At 27.4% G+C, this 19,480-nt stretch overlaps 4 protein-coding genes and 1 long non-coding RNA gene across 13 annotated transcripts; 3 read left to right on the top strand and 2 right to left on the bottom strand.

Annotated features, from left to right (window-relative positions):
- Positions 1 to 624: 624 nt before the first annotated feature.
- LOC124426790 lies at positions 625 to 948 on the top strand. Its single transcript, XR_006942791.1, has 2 exons — positions 625 to 765; positions 840 to 948. It is a non-coding gene; the product is annotated as an uncharacterized LOC124426790 (long non-coding RNA).
- On the bottom strand, positions 721 to 5,221 carry LOC124426789 (synaptojanin-1). 2 transcript variants are annotated; one of them, XM_046968902.1, is made up of 7 exons: positions 4,977 to 5,221; positions 4,400 to 4,757; positions 4,156 to 4,320; positions 2,878 to 3,932; positions 2,214 to 2,785; positions 1,897 to 2,071; positions 721 to 1,820 (listed from the first exon to the last, which is right to left on the bottom strand). In XM_046968902.1, exons 1-7 carry the CDS (start codon positions 5,101 to 5,103, stop codon positions 814 to 816), a joined length of 3,459 nt encoding a protein of 1,152 aa, XP_046824858.1. In that variant the 5' UTR covers positions 5,104 to 5,221; the 3' UTR covers positions 721 to 813. The 2 variants fall into 2 exon arrangements, with proteins under 2 accessions (XP_046824858.1, XP_046824859.1); XM_046968903.1 differs by having other exon boundaries at positions 721 to 1,808.
- A 470-nt stretch (positions 5,222 to 5,691) lies between these two features.
- LOC124427115 (potential E3 ubiquitin-protein ligase ariadne-2) lies at positions 5,692 to 10,115 on the top strand. Of its 3 annotated transcripts, none has more exons than XM_046969625.1 (8): positions 5,692 to 6,584; positions 7,650 to 8,172; positions 8,260 to 8,491; positions 8,591 to 8,708; positions 8,789 to 9,013; positions 9,099 to 9,311; positions 9,384 to 9,533; positions 9,592 to 10,115. In XM_046969625.1, the coding sequence occupies exons 1-8, from the start codon at positions 6,570 to 6,572 to the stop codon at positions 9,616 to 9,618; spliced, it is 1,503 nt and encodes a 500-aa protein (XP_046825581.1). In that variant the 5' UTR covers positions 5,692 to 6,569; the 3' UTR covers positions 9,619 to 10,115. The 3 variants fall into 3 exon arrangements, with proteins under 3 accessions (XP_046825581.1, XP_046825582.1, XP_046825583.1); XM_046969626.1 differs by lacking the exon at positions 5,692 to 6,584 and adding an exon at positions 6,652 to 6,795; XM_046969627.1 differs by lacking the exon at positions 5,692 to 6,584 and adding an exon at positions 7,295 to 7,364.
- On the bottom strand, positions 8,376 to 19,462 carry LOC124427116 (probable serine/threonine-protein kinase clkA). 2 transcript variants are annotated; one of them, XM_046969629.1, is made up of 5 exons: positions 19,300 to 19,461; positions 18,265 to 18,794; positions 18,124 to 18,178; positions 16,878 to 18,028; positions 8,376 to 8,511 (listed from the first exon to the last, which is right to left on the bottom strand). In XM_046969629.1, exons 2-5 carry the CDS (start codon positions 18,280 to 18,282, stop codon positions 8,461 to 8,463), a joined length of 1,275 nt encoding a protein of 424 aa, XP_046825585.1. In that variant the 5' UTR covers positions 18,283 to 18,794; positions 19,300 to 19,461; the 3' UTR covers positions 8,376 to 8,460. The 2 variants fall into 2 exon arrangements, with proteins under 2 accessions (XP_046825585.1, XP_046825584.1); XM_046969628.1 differs by having other exon boundaries at positions 18,265 to 19,462.
- On the top strand, positions 11,602 to 16,756 carry LOC124427113 (lisH domain-containing protein ARMC9-like). 5 transcript variants are annotated; one of them, XR_006942868.1, is made up of 16 exons: positions 11,602 to 12,045; positions 12,141 to 12,314; positions 12,388 to 12,523; positions 12,609 to 12,667; positions 12,774 to 13,004; positions 13,101 to 13,342; positions 13,429 to 13,780; positions 13,846 to 14,007; positions 14,072 to 14,320; positions 14,413 to 14,724; positions 14,799 to 14,926; positions 14,993 to 15,077; positions 15,137 to 15,390; positions 16,093 to 16,157; positions 16,324 to 16,458; positions 16,533 to 16,756. XR_006942868.1 is itself a non-coding variant. In XM_046969622.1 (16 exons), exons 1-16 carry the CDS (start codon positions 11,950 to 11,952, stop codon positions 16,663 to 16,665), a joined length of 2,709 nt encoding a protein of 902 aa, XP_046825578.1. In that variant the 5' UTR covers positions 11,602 to 11,949; the 3' UTR covers positions 16,666 to 16,756. The 5 variants fall into 5 exon arrangements, 3 of the variants coding, with proteins under 3 accessions (XP_046825578.1, XP_046825576.1, XP_046825579.1); XM_046969622.1 differs by having other exon boundaries at positions 16,324 to 16,354; XM_046969620.1 differs by lacking the exons at positions 16,093 to 16,157; positions 16,324 to 16,458; positions 16,533 to 16,756 and adding an exon at positions 15,490 to 16,067.
- Positions 19,463 to 19,480: the final 18 nt, after the last annotated feature.

The raw sequence follows: 19,480 nt of genomic DNA, 5'->3' as shown, positions 1-19,480 counted from the left end.
CACTATTTTGTTGTCCTTTTCTCATTGTATATACTTTCTTCATAGATAAATTAACAACTGTTTCCTATCCAATTCATAAGTAGTTTTCTATTTTGCAACATTTGAGATACATCAAGCAATGTCTCGAGCTAATAGAATCTACAACATATTCCATAGGTTTTATTAAGAATTATGCGCTATAATTTAAGCGTAACATTGTATATCATATCATTGTATCATATGTCAAACATGCTCATATATATATATATATATATATTTTTTTTTTTCAATTTTTAATAATTCTCTAGTTCTCTCATAAACTTAAATTTTTTTTGTAATATTATCTCATAATCCTTGTATTTATATGTAGCCATTAAAATTTTAGCTATTTTTTGTTTACTTTATAAACAATATATAATCTTGCAATATAAAAAATCAATATTATAATATATATATATATCATCGTTATAAACACAAAGATCATGGAATAATAATTAAAGATCGTAGCCATACGACGATTTTATGGAATCATTTAATTATTATTTTGCAGAAGAATTTGAATCAATGAGAAATGGTGCAGTAACAAGCACTTTTCCACTGATATTATTTTTTATACAGATAAAGAACTGGTCCTAGCCACGAAATAGATTTGGAAGTCATCGCGGCACCGAGAAAAAGAGAGAGAGAGAGAGAGAGAGAGAGTGTGTGATGACTCTTACGGAAGCAAAAGAGAACTTTGCCTTGTTTTTATCTCATTTCTCTATTTAGTGTCATAAATATTTATATGTAAGATGACAATAATACTCTAAATGAGGACTAACGTAAACTCTGTCTTTAATGCGGATTTCTCGCTGGAATAGGTGGACCACCTGATGTTCTCGCTGGAACCGGTGGTGGAACCGACGATGTAGGCAAGCTGGGCGGGGCATGCTGAGGTGGAGGAATTTGTCTTTGCGGTAATGGAGGAGGTATAGAACTAATACACTTGTTCGATGATTCTTGGGAAGGATCTGTACGTGGTAATGGCGGCGGTGGTCTAGTTGGCGCAGGATAATTAGGAAATCCATCTAATATTTCTTCGTAAATTGCAGATTCCGGAGACGATCTTTCCACTTGTTCGGATTCAGCTCTATCTTTAACTGGCGTCGTTGGAAATTGATTAGGTAATACGCTAAATACACCTGCGTGGGGAATTTGTTTTTTCTCTTGGTATGGACTTTTAGGCGGTTGAGATGGTCTGCCTGGTGGAGCTGGCCTAGGCGGTGGTGTAACATCATTCGTATTTCCTTTATTAGGCGATGGATGTTCTGCAATTCCTAATTGTTCTAATTTTGGCAAAGAAGTTTTCGAAATAGACGAGAAAGCACTAGATTGCGATGCCGTGGTATTGCTACAAATTTCTATTTCTTTCTCAATAAGTTGCATCCAATTGGGTGACTTTAATGTTAAAGTTAATGCTTGGCCGCAGACATGTGTCATTCCTTTTTTTGCAGCGGCCAAAGCACATTGTCCATCTCTAAAGGTGACCCAAATTGTTTCTCCAACGAATCTCACGAGAATCACTTCGCCAATATGAGACAGATCTTGTACCAATGCCATCATAACATTACTATCAAATGCGCTATCAGCATCTTCTGTTTCGTCTACCGTTTTTACTATTATCGTTCCATCCGGTGGACCCAAATCTTCTATTACTTCTTTAAATACATGTTCCCTTTGTTGTGGTTCAACGCGATAAACCTCTACGTCAATAATAGCAATAACAGGTCTGTGATCACTTTGTTTTAATTCTGCTCTACCATAATAAATAAGCTTCCCTGGATACCAATCTGTAGGAGAATCTAGGGTCACAGTTTTAACAGAATTATCCAAAGCTTATGTAAAATGTTTTTGTTAATTGTATTCTTTCACACTCACCAATATCAGGTATTTGCTTTCTTCGTTTCCAAAGAACTCTATCTGTCCATGCAGGCTGACGGCATTTTTCACTCGTGTCATAGTCATCCGAAAAAAGATCGTACTTGTATGTAGGAGGAAATGTAATGGATCCTTCCAAAAAGTTTTTGAACACATTACCCTGTTCCTGTTGTACCTGTTCGAAAAGTGAATGCGAGTAATACCTACAATTACGAGAATAAATCGACCGAAGAATTGTAATTTACTATTAATATCAAATTATTTTACATTGTTCTAAATAATTTACATATATTTAGAAAAATGTTTAAGGTTTTTACTTTTAATTGATCATATTGCAGTATTTGATCAATTTCATTCCTCTTAATCATTTCCTTCATTTCATCCTTATCCATGTCAACTCTGTAATTAAAATCTCCGCACCAAAATACATAATCATGAGTATTTAGTGTTCTACCCATGGGAAACGTTATTTTTCGCGTTATTTCTGCATAATCGGCATTGCGCTCAGTAACTTGAGATTGGCCAGCAGCAAAATGGGCGCATACAAAACATAAAGATGTAGAATATAAGACACATCGTATAGCTGCCGCACCTTTATTACCCGTAGCACCACCTAAACCTGTTTTCACACAATCTACTGCAACATCTCTCAAATAAGGAGCATGTTCGGGTCGTATGAATAGATATAAGCAAACTCCAACTAATTGTTGATATGTAACAAGAACATATTCGGTATCTCTTGATAATACTTTTTGTAATTCTTTTGCCCAAGCTTTTGCATTGTCAAAATTAGCTGCCATAATATTACTAGCATTTAAATCTACTATTTCTTCAAATCCAATTGCAAATACATCCACAGGTACGTTATCATATTCCACAGATACCAATGCTGAAAATATTATTGAAAGATATATATATATATATATATATATATATATATATAATTATAACATTAGATTTAATATATTTATCTATACTTACACGATGAATGACGCGGAGCATCTAATAACCAATCAGAAAGTAAAATATCTTTATGTGATACGCTTCGAAAATGTTTACCGCCGTTCACATTATAAGTACCAACGCTTATTCTAAGCTTCATTGTTGTTACATATTCATTATATCTTTTGCACATTTCTCTCAATACACTTGGTGGAGCATGTAACATATTAGATGGTAACAATAATCGAGCTCTATCAGCTATCTCTGTATTTAATGTAGAACCTAAGAGCAAAATATCAATGGCTTCCTGCTTACTCGAATCCAAGAGATTGTTTTGTATTGTTCTAGCGGCAGATCTTGCTCCATCTAATAATTTTGAGCTTCCTTGAATCGCCCCTGTTCCAGCATAAATTTTACTAACTTCATTGCCATTATATATCCACATTTGACGAAAAATTTCCTCAAATCTTGATACCATTTGTTGTTTTTCAAGTAGTTTTAGTAAACTCAATTGCTGCGCAAGCAATTCTAATGCAAAAAAAGTTTGTACACAGTTAGTTCTGTCCAAGCAATCTAAGCAATTAGTACGAATTGTACCAGTTTGTTCAAGTATTACATTTTTTCCAGCAGCATAAAATAAGGAAAAGGACTCTAAGTACTTTTCCACTTTAGCTTTTAGTTTGGAGAGATTCTTCATGTTTCCACCTCTACACTCCTGGTGATAATCAAATAATATGTGTGGTACATCATTGTGTTCTGACATAGTGTGATGTTTTTGAAATAATTGACTTAACATTGCTTCCCCTTCTTTACTACCAATGAGACTGGAGCCCAGAAGATTTACTATCACTTGTTGTCCATACCTTTGCTTAATCATAGTTAAATGTCTATCAAAAGCTGGTTTTGAAGCTTCAAATCCTCTGGATATTTTAACTTTATGCGAACCAACTTGTATTCCAGGTTGTTCCCAAAATAATGGAACCGATCCTCTAGTCTGTATATAAGATGTTACTTCATTATTCAAATAAATAGTTTGCTCGGTTTCCACGAAATTAGCTACATGTCCATCATCATTGGTCCCTCTGACATTAAATCTAAATATAGGCATTTAAAAAAGAAAAAAAAAAAATTGATTTTTCTAGAATAAATGTAAAGATATATGTAGGAAAGAAAAAAATTATATTGAAGTCAAATTTAATTATTATTATTATTATTACTATCATTATTATTATTATTATTATTATTATTATAGTATGAAATATTTTTATTATCATTGTACATAAACTTTATTGTAATATTGTCAATTAATATACATACCTAGTACCTGCTCTTTCACAACTTAATCTTGATACAAGAACTGCGCGAGCTTGTCTATGACCCACATAAACTGTACGAATTTCTACACTGCCACACATTGCTTTGAGTAACCATTGGCTCGTATCTACTCCATATCTTAACAGATGAATGTGTAACATTCGATTCCTAAATTATTAGATAAAAATATTTTTGTTTTTATTTGATTAAAAACAAATAATATGTATTAATATAAAATCCATTTTACCAAAAGAATCTATTATCTGTGGTCGTTGATTTACTTCTTTTTTGGGCACTAAGAGTGATATCAAGACATTCCTGTTGCCCGCCTGTCCAAGAAAAATAAAATGTACCAGAATTAAGGAATTTTCTAACTTCTGATACACGATCTTCATTTCCTTGACTATAATGTAAAGGAACAAAATGTGATTGTGTGATTCGGAAGATTTCAGTTTCACCAATTTTACCAACTGAGAAGCAACCGGTAACAAGGACAAGATAAAGTAATGTGTTCTCTCCTGCATTTAATTGTAATACTCCTAAACATCCATAGGCATCTAACAATTTCGTATATTGTCCTTTCAAGGATTCTGTTTCTTGAAGAGCTGCAAAAAAAAGGCCAAGGAAGAGATATATAACAAATAATCGATTTGTTCGGAAAAAAAAAGGAACGATTAATTCGGTTAGACATGAATTATAATTCAAAGTTGTTAATTTAAATAATGAAATATAATAGCATTGTGAAAAATGAATATTTATTATTAAAAATATGTCTCTCTTAGTTCATTTCTCTGCGTAATTAGAAAATTAATAAATATACTTACAAAGTACAGCGACAGCCTGAGATTCAAATAAGACAGTTTCTTTATGATTTCGACGTTCTAACAAAAGGGAATGTGGACTAGGTGGTTTTAATTTTTCGTATACGCGAAAACCTTTTCCCATCGCCATTGTGTTGCGGTGATGTTTTTTCAAATATTTGACAAATAAGTTATCCGTTCGATTCTAAATGACAGCGCTTCTGTCATACCACCATTGTGATCATAAGCCGCAACTCCCACTCGAGATATCGTTTCTACATCGACTATAAATTCGAAGATCGTTCGACCAATCTCGTTTTTACTTTTGTTCGATTAATACTCGAACGCCATCTATCGCAATATTATTTTTACTATATAAAAATCGAAGTTAGGAGCATATATATCGATTGTATAAGTTTATTATTATATATATATATACACACATATATATATATATGTATGCATGTATATATTATAATATATTTTGACAAAATTTTTAATTATTATATAATCAAATAGTCTTATAAAAAAGTTTTTTAAATTCAAAAAAAAAATTAAATATAGTGAGTATAAAATTAGTTATACAAAAGAACTTTTACTATCTTTGTTGTATATATTTATATATATATATATATATGTATGTATGTATGTATGTATATACTTGAAACATATATTTTAAAAATACATTTGTTCTACATTAGTAGGGTGTATAGAATAAATTCATAGAACGATCGAAAGCTAAATTTACAAAGATTATCATAAAATCATGATCCGATCATTGCTCGCAGTGTGTTATGTTTGGATATGTGTGTGTGCGTACGCGCCTACATAGTCTACTGAGAAGTAGTGTTCTCTTTCATAGCAGTGTCTGTGTTTATATATATATATATATATATATATGATAAAACAGTTTAGAAAGGCACCATAGTAATAGGAGCTTCATATTTTTTATTAAATTAACAATAATTATCTTTTGTTCCTCTACAAATCTATAAGATCTATCGGCACATAAAATTTATTTATCAATTTTCGTTTCTGTAGAAGAAATTAAATTCTAATTATGTTATAAAAAAAATATATATATATATATATACATAGCTGAGAGAGAGAGAGAGAGAGAGAGAGAGAGAGAGAGAGAGATGAACGAATTCTTCGAATATAAGGAAAAGTAATAAAAAGTGTAAACATTAATTACGATGGATAAAACAGATCTCGACGATTAGTTAGTTACTTATATATTCCTGTTTTCTCTTGCGTACGCGCATGCTGTGAATGAGAAGAGCATAGTAAGCGAAAGAAGTAATCCTGTTCTTGTTAATTCTTGGAAATACATCAAATTGTTGATGTTAATTATCTTCTGAGAAAAATTGAACGATGAATTTTTGACATTGTCAAAAGTATAAAAAAAGGAAAAAAAAGAAGAAGAAGAAGAAGAAGAAGAAGAAGAAGAGAAAGAAGGATTCAAAAAGTTCGCAAAGAAATTTTTAGAATAAAATTATACTCGCACGCTCGTTCTTACTCTCGTATTGTATAAGGTTAAAGCGTGTTTGAAAAAAAAAAAAAAAAAAAGAAAGAAAAAGAAAAAAAGAAAAAAGAAAAGAGAAAAAAGAAAATGCTATGAACTCAATAGAGGTATGTATAGTAGAGGGTGTAAATACGTTATATGAATTTCTTTTCTTTTCTTTTTTTTTTTTTCCTTCTTTTTTTTTTCCCCCCCTTCTTTTCTTTTCTTTACGATCGTGTGAACAATGTTATATATCTTTCTCAATGTATATACAATCTTAATATGTCTCTTCTCTCTTACTTTACTCATACTTAAACAACCTCAGCTGTTTGATGTCAGGTGATTTTGACGTATTTATCCCTAATCTACCTTCGAATTTTACTTTGAATCATCTGTTACGAGTAGTCTAGCACGAGCATTGTAACGGATCCGATGAGCTTACGTGCCAGTGTACATTATTCTTTAGAAAAGAAATTAAAATAAAATCTTTCGATATTGTTCTCCGTTTTATATATACAACGTAAAGAAACAAATAATATATATATATATATATATATATATATATATATATATATGTATATATATATATATACACGTTTTTATTTGGCCATAGATATTTTCCCACGAGCTAGTTATTGCTAAATCGTAAATCAAGTTACAAAGATATATACCGTCGACGTATAGACAGCTTAAATCCTTCGTAAAATTCTTAGAAAAACGATTAATCATTATAAACGACGACATTATTACGATTTTATTTCAATATATATGAATATCTGAATATATATATATATATATATATACATATACATATATATATATATATATATATTTGTGTCTGAATAAAATTATTCTTGAACTTTCACACATTGCTTATGAAAATTTATTAAAATATATCATTTTATAAGGTAAATATCAATTTATGTTATCTCATTTGATTTGAATTAATAAGTGTGAAAATAATAATATCATTCTAAGGTTATAAAAAACAAATCATTGATTAGATCTTATATCTTGATATAATTTAATTATATTACAAGTTTGTAGAAAATATTTAGGAAATTCATTCATGTGTCCTTTTATTTATTTTTTTTTCTGTGTTCTTTTTTTATTCTTTTAATATATATTTATGATTGTAAATGTGATCCATTTTATTCAATTGTAAAATAATACAATTATAATTGTGTATATAGATGTCAGGCGAAGAATATGATAGTGAAATGGATTATTCGGATTCGGATTGTGGAGACCCAGGTTATGAAGATTATTACAATGTACAACCATGGGGTGGTGAAGTAGACAATGATGTTGATCCTGATCAAAATAGGAGAGATCCAGAGTATGCCATTTATGATTGTTTAAGAGTTGATGAAGTAGAAAGGCTTTTGAATGAAAATGTGGAAGTATTGAGCAACAGTCTACGTATAACACCGTCCTTAGCCAAAGTATTATTACACGCACAGAATTGGGCACTGCAAGATATTATTTCAAAATATCGTACCAATGCTTCCAATTTATTGATCACTTCGAAAATTAGACCGGTGCCTTTGGTGGATTCTACGTCAGGAATAAAAAGTCTAAAGGGTGGATTGTGTTCTGTGTGTGTAACTATTCATCCTGCTGATAAATTTTCTACTCTTATGTGTGGTCATTCTTTTTGCAAAGACTGTTGGTGTATGCATTTTGAAGTACAAATAACACAAGGTATATCTACTGGTAAGTTACAGAGTCAATTTTCTTTGTCATAATAATGAAAATTTAATTCTATAAATAAGCTTTATAACAAATGCTTATTGTTCAAAGGAATAAGTTGCATGGCACAAGACTGTGACGTTTTAGTACCAGAAGACTTTGTCTTATCTTTGCTCACTAAGCCTAATATGAGAGAAAGGTATCAACAGTTTGCTTTTTGTGATTATGTAAAATCTCATCCACAGTTAAGATTTTGTCCTGGTCCAAATTGCCAAATAGTAATGCGTTCAAAAGAACAACGAGCTAAAAGGGTTATGTGTTCTTCTTGTAAAACTGTATTTTGGTATGCATATCTTGTTCCATCTGTTATAAATAATATATTTGATTACACACACATATATATATATGTATATATATAGTGATTAATGTTTTCATGGTTCAGTTTTCGATGCGGTATGGATTATCATGCCCCTACTGATTGTAACACAATTAAAAAGTGGTTAACAAAATGTGCAGACGATTCAGAAACAGCAAATTATATTAGTGCTCATACCAAAGATGTAAGAGTCTAAAACTAATATTGCATTAAACATTCATTTATATATACATAATTTTTTCATATTAATTTCGTGTATTTTAGTGTCCAAAATGTCACATTTGTATAGAAAAAAATGGTGGTTGTAATCATATGCAATGTTATAACTGTAAGCATGATTTTTGTTGGATGTGCCTCGGTGATTGGAAAGCACACGGAAGTGAATATTATGAATGTTCACGTTACAAGGAGAATCCTAATATAGCACATGAAAGTGTTCATGCCCAGGCAAGGGAAGCACTTAAAAAATATTTGCATTATTATGAAAGGGTAAGCTTATATCATTTATAAATTTATATCAATATCACAATATTATTATTATTGTTATTTGTTATCAACAAGAAATTTATTGTAGTGGGAAAATCATAGTAAATCTCTTAAACTGGAGGAACAAACTTTAGAGGGCATAAAAATGAGAATTAATAAAAAAGTTATGACAGCAAGTGGTACATGGATAGATTGGCAGCATTTGTTTGAAGCTGCATCACTTTTAGCTCGCTGTCGATATACTTTACAATATACATATCCTTATGCTTACTACATGGAACCTGGTCCAAGAAAAGAACTCGTAAGATTTTAACAATTCATAAAAAATTATTCTAATAAATATAGAATTAATCATTTAATTTTATTTTAATAGTTCGAATATCAGCAAGCACAGCTGGAAGCAGAAATAGAGAACCTTTCATGGAAGATAGAACGAGCTGAAACAACAGATCGCGGTGATTTGGAAAATCAAATGGATATTGCCGAGAAACGTCGCGTTACATTATTAAAGGACTTTCTCGAGGTATAACTATTAATTAAATAAGATTTATTTTACAAATGTCACAGATTCTCTCTCTTAGGTCTTTCTAAAATATCAACATCACTAGTTTTGATTTTTGAAATATGGATACGTATGTATAGTAATGATAGATCAAAACTTCCTGCGCTTTTAAGTTTCATGTCTTTAAAGACGTGATTCAATATGCGAAGATCAGTCTTCCTGATAAGGAATACTTTTACGATTTGCAGAGGTTAAGTATAGTATATGTTTAGAAATTATTATAAGTTAGCCATAAAGGATATTTATTCTCTCATTATTCTTTTCATTCGATAAAGATCATATTTTATTCTTTCTTTTTTTTTTTTTCTTTCCCCAAAAGGAGATAAAATAATAACATAATAAAGACATAACACGTGTGCGTAATATGAAAACATTGACTTTTAAATATCGGCTTGATAACAATATCCAATCCTATAAATTTTTGAATGATTGATATTCTTGATGGAGATATGAAAGGAAATAAAAATACGAACGTATAGCACGTAATAATTTAAAAAAAAAAAAAAAAAAGAAAAAAAAAGAAAAAAAAAATAAATAAATAAATAAAAAAAAAAGAAAAAATATATGCTTGAAACATTGAAGGTAGTTCTTTTTCATAGTCAAGAAGTATTTCCAAATGTAATCTATTGTTGTTGTCACGTGTATACGTTCGAAAAAAATCATTTATGAACGCATGATATTGAATTTTAGATTTATACCATGGTTTTTATTTTATTTTATTTTTCTTTTTTGTATCTTTTGTCTTTTTTTTTGTTTGTTTTTTTTTTCTTTCTCTTTTTTTTTCTTTTTGTTTTATATATATATATATATATATATATATATATATATATATATATATATATATATATATATATATATATATTCATTTCATTTTTTAATTTGTTGTCACAAGTATTTTTATTCTTAAGATATGTTATATATATATATATAAATGACTGTAGCCTAAGTACACCGGTGCAAGCGAATAGCACTGGTCGCCGTGTACATATTATGACAACGTGTAAAAGAATGACATTTTCTATGATTAGTATTAAGCCATATGCAACGACGAAATATATTCGAAAAAGGATTAGATGTAATTGAAAAAATTCGCATTTTTTAAAAAAAATTATTTAGATTAGGTAATTCTCTATGGATAACATGAAAGAAACCAAAAAGAAGAAATTGATGAATCTTTGTTAAATACTTCATGATCAGTGCGCAAAATGAATGTAATATGATAATTGATATGTCTCATTAAGGTAAATAAACCTTCATAAAAGATGATTCGATTTGAAGGTAATATAAATATACATAATTATTATGAATTTTTTTTTTCTTTTTAAGTTTTAACAAAATCCTTAATAACCTTTAAATCCTCGATAAATTTTAGCATTAGTCAAAGTAAAAACTATTTATTTTAAATATATTTGTGTTTGTGTGTATATATAGTTTTCTAGGAGGTAAGTATAATCATAAAAAAAAAAGATATATATATATATATATATATATATATATATTTATTTATTTATTTATTTATTTTAAGTAATTCGTAATATAATAATATTTCTTATTTATTAAATTACGATTCTTTAAATTGATTTTGAATTCAATGTACTTTTTTCATAGGTACTTCGTACGCAGCAATTTCTACATGGTAAGACTTAAGTAATCGATATTGCGATCATATAATGCATATTATTTAATGTCGTAAATATTATTTATCTTTGAATTAATTAACTATGTATTTTGCCATTATTTTATAATTTTATTTTTAGGTATGTATATATATATATATATATATACATTTATGTACATGTATGAAAACGTTTTATATAAATAAAATACTTTATTTGGTATGTAAAATCAAAATGAATGTTTTTATAAAATATAAAATATTAAATAATTTTTAAAATTAAGTTTTATCCGTGTTGATATGATATTTAAATAATGTAAAAGATTACTTGGAAAAAAATTACAATAATTTCAATGTTAATTTTTTACCATATATGCGATATTTTATTCTTGCTATTTTTTTTTGTTTTTTTGTTTTTTTTTTTTTTTTTTTTTCTTTCATTAAGGTTTCTACTCATTAACGTTTCTACTGGATACGTAACAATAACAATAACAATAACAATGTGTTTATATAAACGTTAAAATGTTTCTTTACGTTTGTCATCGGCGTGTAACCGAAGTATTATCGATCAGTAATGTCGTTGCATAAATTCAATTCCTTATACGACGATTACTCTTCTGAGAATACAAAACATGTGCCTTACGTCGAAGAAGAATTACATACTTTTAATATATAACATAGAGAGAATATAAAAAATATAAGCAATTTTTTTAATAATTAAATATATCTCTGAATCCAAGAATATATTTGTTTGTTATCAAGATGTATAATGATGGATCAAGTGATCATGATTGTCAGCAATTAAAAAAAGGATTTTATAGAAATTTCTTCGAATACGATCAAACAAATACTGATGAGGTTATTGATCAAATTTATTTGAAATAATATTATATTTATTTTGTTATATTAACACACTTTGATATTATTTCTTTTTATTCTATATATTTTTATAGTTTCTTCTAAATCGTGATTTTAATAGTACTGCGGAAAGATTAATCGAAGAAGCCAATAAGGTTGTTGTTAAAAATTTAGAGGATTCTATAAACATGAATAAGTCTTTTGTTATGGGACCAAATAAGCAAATTTTACTAAGTTATAAATTTGGAAACACGATGAAATTTTTTGAAGTAGGTATTTCCTTAAAATAAATTTAAAATTAAAAAATAAATATCCAAGAAATTATCTATTTATTATTTTTAGCTATGGAACAAATATATACCTGATCATATAAAAACATGTAAAGAGTACAAAATCTTAACGCTTAAATTGCATGTATATTTTGTCATTTTACCTAAATCTATGTTAATTTTAATCCAACAAAAAAATCATAGTAAAGGTAATAAGAAATTTTTCTTTTTCTATGTACAGATTGAAAAAATATTATAAAAGATATATTAACATTAGTCTATTTTTTAATTTAGATAAAAACATTCCTACAACAGCCTCTACTAAAGAGGATTCTTCTTTCATAGAAATAGAGGTAATGTTATGATAATGTAATCATATGCCTGAAAGAAAGCTTATTTATTATATTGCATTTTATTAATGAGAATAAAATTCTAATAACAATTGTTAATAATGAACAGAATCATACAATCAAACTTGAAAAAGATTTTAACAAAAATATGGCACGGCTACAGCAATATTTGTCTACAGATGGTAAAGAATTAAAATATGAAACTCAATTGAGAGCATTTTTTGCATTACCTTACGTAGAAGATCCATTGTCTGATCCATTATTTCGTGAAATATTTAATAAGAGTTGGACAGAAAAATTATCTATACACTTGCAAGAATTTATTGCAAAGTATGTACAGGTAAATAATGTTAATCTGTGATGTATTTATGTTATCCAAAATAAGACAAAAAAATAGATATAATAAAAATTGTAAATTTTATTTAATTATTTATAGGATAGTGGAGAGAATGAAGAAATTATGGGTGATTGCATTGAATCAAGTAAGATATCTGAGATTGATATAACTACTTCAACAATACCTTGTAAAATACCTAATACAGATAATTCAGAAAAAATTGTTACCAAAAATAATCTACCAATTAAACCGAATGACAGAGATGTACCTGACTTTTTAGAAGATAAAAGTGAAGAACAACTTAATATTTCTTATGAAAGGAAATATAATATGGAATCAAAGTAAGTTTAATTTTAAATAAATATATTACTAAAAAATTTCAATGCAATTGATTTATTTTTACAATCAACTTTTTAATTTTCTATAGAAGTACACAAACGCACAGTCATTTAATAAAAGATTATCCACAGTATTATTTAGTAGAAAACACGGATCATCAAAATATTTATAGATACAATCCAAAATTAATACAATATAATCAAGAATTAGCATTAACAAAATCCCATTTATATAATGTTCATTCTAATTATAAAAAATTAAAATCTCGATTTCATAAATTACACGGAGATTATCATAAACTTCTGAGTATAGCTGCAGAGTTAACAGCAGTTCTTGAAAATTCAGTAAAAGGTCAATCCGTGGATCTACAAGGAATGTTAGAATCTTGTATGAAGATATTTCCAGATTTATTTAATCAAAACATAAGAGATGAATTGCAAGTATGTAATTCCATGAATTTTACTGAGATATATATTCTATATATTACATTTATATTTATTTGTAGGTAAAAGTACAAAAATCCGATGATACAAATAAACGAGATATTCAGCCTAATTTTAATATAATTAATATATCACCAAAATTGTTAGATTTTAAAAAGATTAAATTACATTTAATAAATGGAAATGTAAAGACAAAATTACTTCTCTTGCAAGCATTACGTTGGGTAATAGATATGTCTTATGTCTTTTTAAGGCAATACACATAATAAATAGAATAAATTTTTATAGAAAATTACTTTAAGTCAACCTGGAGAACGTGATGAAGCTATACACGAATATATAAGTAGAGATTTATTAGGATTACATGGTCAGATTGCCAGTGATAATGGAAGATCAATTTTACCATATTTACTAACACCAGAAAATGTTCCAATGCCACATCCATTGCAACAATCTACAGCTAGGTTGTTAAATACTTTTGCTTCCTTACAATGTGGTAGAGATTATTTATCCATAGATTCATCTATAGTTAGGGTGGTACGTAATATCTTGATTAAAGTGTATTAAATTTACATTAATATTTATATATGTGAAAGTTTACAGAAGTTACAATGTAATAAATGTGTTAGATATTTAATTGCCTCAATGACAACTACCACGATGGAATAGATTCTCTGACTTATGATATGACACTGTCTACTTTACAAAAATTATCATTGCGCAAGCAGCAAAGATTATATATGATAGATAGAGGATTGTTGGAATGGCTGATTTATCATTTACATAATGAAAGTAATACAATGAGTTTTTATAGATTAAAATATGCAACAGCTCTTTTGATGAATTTATCATTGCATAAGCAAGCTCAGATTAGAATATCTACAACAGCATCATTACTCATATCAACTCTTATAATGCTTCTGGCAATTGATCATCCTTCTGTAGGTAGATCATTCTTATATAAATAATGATTGTTGCTAGTGTATTATTAATTAAATAATTATCTATATTGTAGGTATCACCATATGTTAATGGAGCATTAAATAATTTTCTTGCAAATGATCAAATAAATAATGAAGCAAAACATGTAAATCTTTCATCTATATTGGAACAATTATGTAAAAATAAAACTGGAGAAATGAGGTATAAGGATAATATTGATAATTTGTAATTTATTTATGTTAAGACAGAATAATTATAATATTTCAGGGAATATCTGGAACACATTCTGAAAGTACATAAACGTGAATGTACTATTGATATAGAGGATGACGCAATTTCAGATAATGATAATGTAGGTAATACTTTTAGAGTTATAATAGTTATATTTTTAACTGATATTAAAATTTGTAGGAAGAATTTGATGTATTGGAAAATGAATTAGAGGAGAATGATCCTGTTAAAAATCATAAAGCAGAATTATATGGAGAAGTATTGTTGTCAACATGTTATATGATTACACCAGATGTATTTCAGAAAGAATCTGTAGCTATTAGTAAAGCCTTGACAAAAACCTCTGATACAAAATTACTGCCATTACAAAACCATAAAAAACATAATCAGTCTTGCAGTAATACTAGTTTATCATTACTTGAACATGTTCCAAGGTATTTCTGATTGCAATTTTTATTTCATAGAATTATTGATTTTATATTTGACTTTAAGATTCTATATTGATTTATTTTAATTTTAATTGATTAATGAAGATTCACACGGAAAGAAAAAAGAGAAAGAAGCAAAGATAAATTAGTTAATCAAAATAGTAATAGTATGTTAAAATTATCTGAAAGCAAAATAGTTTCAAATAAAAAACGTACAAATAATTTTGACAATACTTCACAAACAATAAATTTGCCTAGTGAATCTAATAGGATTTGTTATAAACATACTGAAAAAACTATGTCACATAATATATCATACAATCTTGATGAAAATATGACAAATTTAACTTCTGTATCAAAAAAACATAATACAATGAATGCAGAATATGCAAAAGATGAAAGACAGGATAACAGAGGATTGACTAATTCAAATTCTAAAAAAATGAGTGCATTTAAGCAAAATTATTTAAAGAAAGCTATGACTGATGATCTTACAGTATATTTATATGAAAATCAAACTTCCAAGTGTGTCAATAATAGAACAGAAATTATCAAGTTGATATGATGTAAAACTTTGAAATATTTGTTTTTTTTATTCATTATATATTATTATATTACGAACATCATATCACCTTAAATTATATATTTTTACTATTAACTCTATTATTAATGATCATATAAAATTATTTCTTTCTTTTTTTTTTTTAGAGAAAGTAGTACAATGACAATATCATCTTCAATGACTTTAGAATCTACGCATGAAAATAAAAAAGGTATAAATGTTATATTTTTAAATAATATATATATATATATATATATATGCATGTTAAAAAAAAATATCGTAAATCTTATATATTATCATATATTAAAAGTATAATAATTATAAAAGTATTAGATATAACAATGACATGCTTCATAAACTTTGGGTCATGTTTGCAGGACTAGAAAAATTCAGCAGTATTGCATCATTGTGAGTGAGAAATAATGAAATCATTATATATTTTTCTTTTGCACATTTTTTGACATTATAAATTCCACAATTTTACGTGTATGACTTGCCTCCTTAAGTTGAAGGTTTTTTTTATTTTATATTTTATTAAGTAAACATATTTATTATAAAAATATTCTACATCTTAATCATTTTGTAGGAGTAACATAAACAATGATAATGATAAATTATTTGATAATGCTGCCAATGCAATTAAATTTAAATGCGATAAAGAAGAAGAAGCATTTTTGGCCAAACCAAAAATTTCAAGGACGCCTCCTTGTTTACATTAATGTACATGCGTGCGTATAATGATATGACTGAAAATATGAATCTATAAACAAATGATAGCAAATAATAAACATCCAATTACTTAACAAAAAATTTATTTTAAATAGTATAAAAAGTATGTTTTTTTTTCTTTTTTTTCTTTTTTTTTTTTTTTTTTTAACAATTTTTCGATTAAGAGTACGTAGATTTATGTAATAAACGCATTTGTACTTACATTATCTGTATATTCGGTATTTCTATTATATAGTTCAGAAGATTCAGAATCATCATAATTATTGTTAATGTTATCATTATTATAACTGAAATTTGGCGAATGAACAGGTACTGCGTTATTACGTGGCCTATTTAAAAAATTATTACGTTTCTTTTTATAACCTCTATTTACATCACCTTTAGTATTAGGATAAAATCTTGTAGAATAAACATATCTAGGATAAAGACTGGAGCCACCAATTTTAATTATTATTGCTTTCCCATTATCTTTTGCATGACTATTAGGAAAATAATTATTTTTACGTCCCTTTATTACATAATTTAAATTACTCTTGGAAGGATAAGTAGATATTCCAGAAGGATATTTGATTCTTCTATAATTAATTGGTCTTTCCAACTTATGAAAATTAATGTTTTTACCATGTATGTTAGAATTATAATTATTTGATACAGAGCTTGATAAGTCACCTAAAGATGGACTTTGATTTTGATTTAAACCTTGAATTTGATCTTTGGTCTTATGATCTTCTTGCATATAAAATATGTCAGGTGAAAATATATTTAATGCATCATCTTCATAATTATATTTTCCTTTGGTATTAAAGATATTACCTTTTTGCTTTCCATAAAATTGTTGATCATTATTGATGTAAGTATCATCTGCCATAGACGTATCAGAATCTTGTTCATATCTTATAGGAGCAAATGACGACGGGACTCCATTAGAATAGCTTCCAGATATGAAATCAGTATAAGAAGATCCTTTGTGATGATGATCACTTGAATATTGAGATGAATCGGGATTTCTATATTTTCCAAAATCAAACTCTTTATTACTACTATTGGTAGAGTATTTTTGAAAATGATAAGGCAAATCCTCTTTTATAAAGTTTAAATTGTTATTATGATTTTCATAACTTGTGTCCATATGTCCTGACAATCTATTATCATTCGAATGAGCAAGTAAAGGTAAATTACTGACTTCAAGATTTGCTTTATTTATTCTGCCATTAAATGCATCATAATCCCTTTCTTGATTTTCTGTATCATAATTATTAATATTTTTTTGATTTATATTATCCCCAGGTATATATCTTCCATTGAAAATATGTTTGTTGGGTTCAAATCTGTCATCCGGTTTAAAATAGTAATCTATAGAAATTATTTGTTAAATTAATTTATTATTAATGTTAGAGATTGATAAAATAATTGATTAGTAAAGAAGAAAAAAAAAAAAAAATACATACTGCCAGTGGATGCTGCTGTATGAACCATAAGGATGGAACATGTAAATATTCTATACTATAAAAATAATAATCTTACGATATACTTATTTTATTGAAAAAGGAAGAAATATTTATATGTATCGATATTATTTGTTTACTTACAAATTTTGTTCTTGCCATCTTGATAAGAATTAATTATGAAAGAAAAAGTTTATAAGTGTAGTTCTTTACTAACTAAGAAGGAACTGCACACACTGATGTACAAATCTGCTGCTTACTGTTTTATACCTCTTGAAAGATGTCCCTCCTTGATAGAAAGCTAAAAGTGATCTTGAAGAACACATATTGATGGGACATTGGATGGGTCTTGACCATACAGAGCATAGAGAGTAAGAGTTAGCTTGCTTTAATTCTTCACTTTTACAAGTTCTTAGTAATAGGTCAGTGGAATACTTGTTACTGCATATTTATCCTTTCTCTTACACTATATTTTTTGTTATATTATATATTTTGCAAAAATTGTTTTTTTTTTTTCTTTTTTTCTTTTTGTTTTCCTCAATAATAAAATTTGTATTTTCTGATAGCTTACACTTCGTCCACGCAATATACGTGTATATATTTGTTAATTTTCCTTCAAATACTTTCTAGTATATGTACATGCAGGCACGTATCCATTTAAGAATGCATGCTGTCTGAAAATTGATCAAGTCAATTTGAATAGGGCGCGTTTTACTACGTTTTGATACTACAAAAAAAGGAAATCGATATGTGACTTCGATGTTATCACTATTTTAATCCTAAACGAACGATGAATTATAAAATAACATTTATCGTAAACAATTTCTAAATCAATATGTTAGAAATAATAGAAAGAACTGGCTCAAATGATTTTTTCTTTTTTTTTTCCTTCGTCACTCTATGACTTTCTTTCACGGAGTGTATTAGATATTTGAATGTAAAAAATAGAATATAGACAGCAGTAGCATTAAGAAGTAGCATAGAAAGTAAAATGACAATGGAAAGTAGACACTAGTTAATAGTAAACTTGTCGTTACCCGTTAAAGAAAATCGAGTTGCAAAAAAAAAAGAAAAGAAAAAAAAAAAAAGAAAAAAAAAGAAAAGAAAGAAAAAAAGAAAAACACTTTCATATACAAATCTGATACGCTTTTTAAATTTTTGTTTAAAAATGATGCGTACAATAATTGATATTACTATTTATTGATCATTCATATTAATTGATCTAATATTTTTATAATATAATTTTTTTATATTCGATAAGCATATTCTATAATCCATGCAGTTAATTTAAATTACTGTGTATATATATATATATATACATATATATTATATATATCTAAACATGTGTGTTTAGAAAGTA

The sequence above is a fragment of the Vespa crabro genome, chromosome 9 (genome assembly GCF_910589235.1).
Source record: "Vespa crabro chromosome 9, iyVesCrab1.2, whole genome shotgun sequence".
Taxonomy (NCBI): Eukaryota; Metazoa; Arthropoda; class Insecta; order Hymenoptera; family Vespidae; genus Vespa; species Vespa crabro.
The sequence above is the reverse complement of the archived record's forward strand: the minus strand, read 5'-3'. Positions and strand labels throughout refer to the sequence as shown.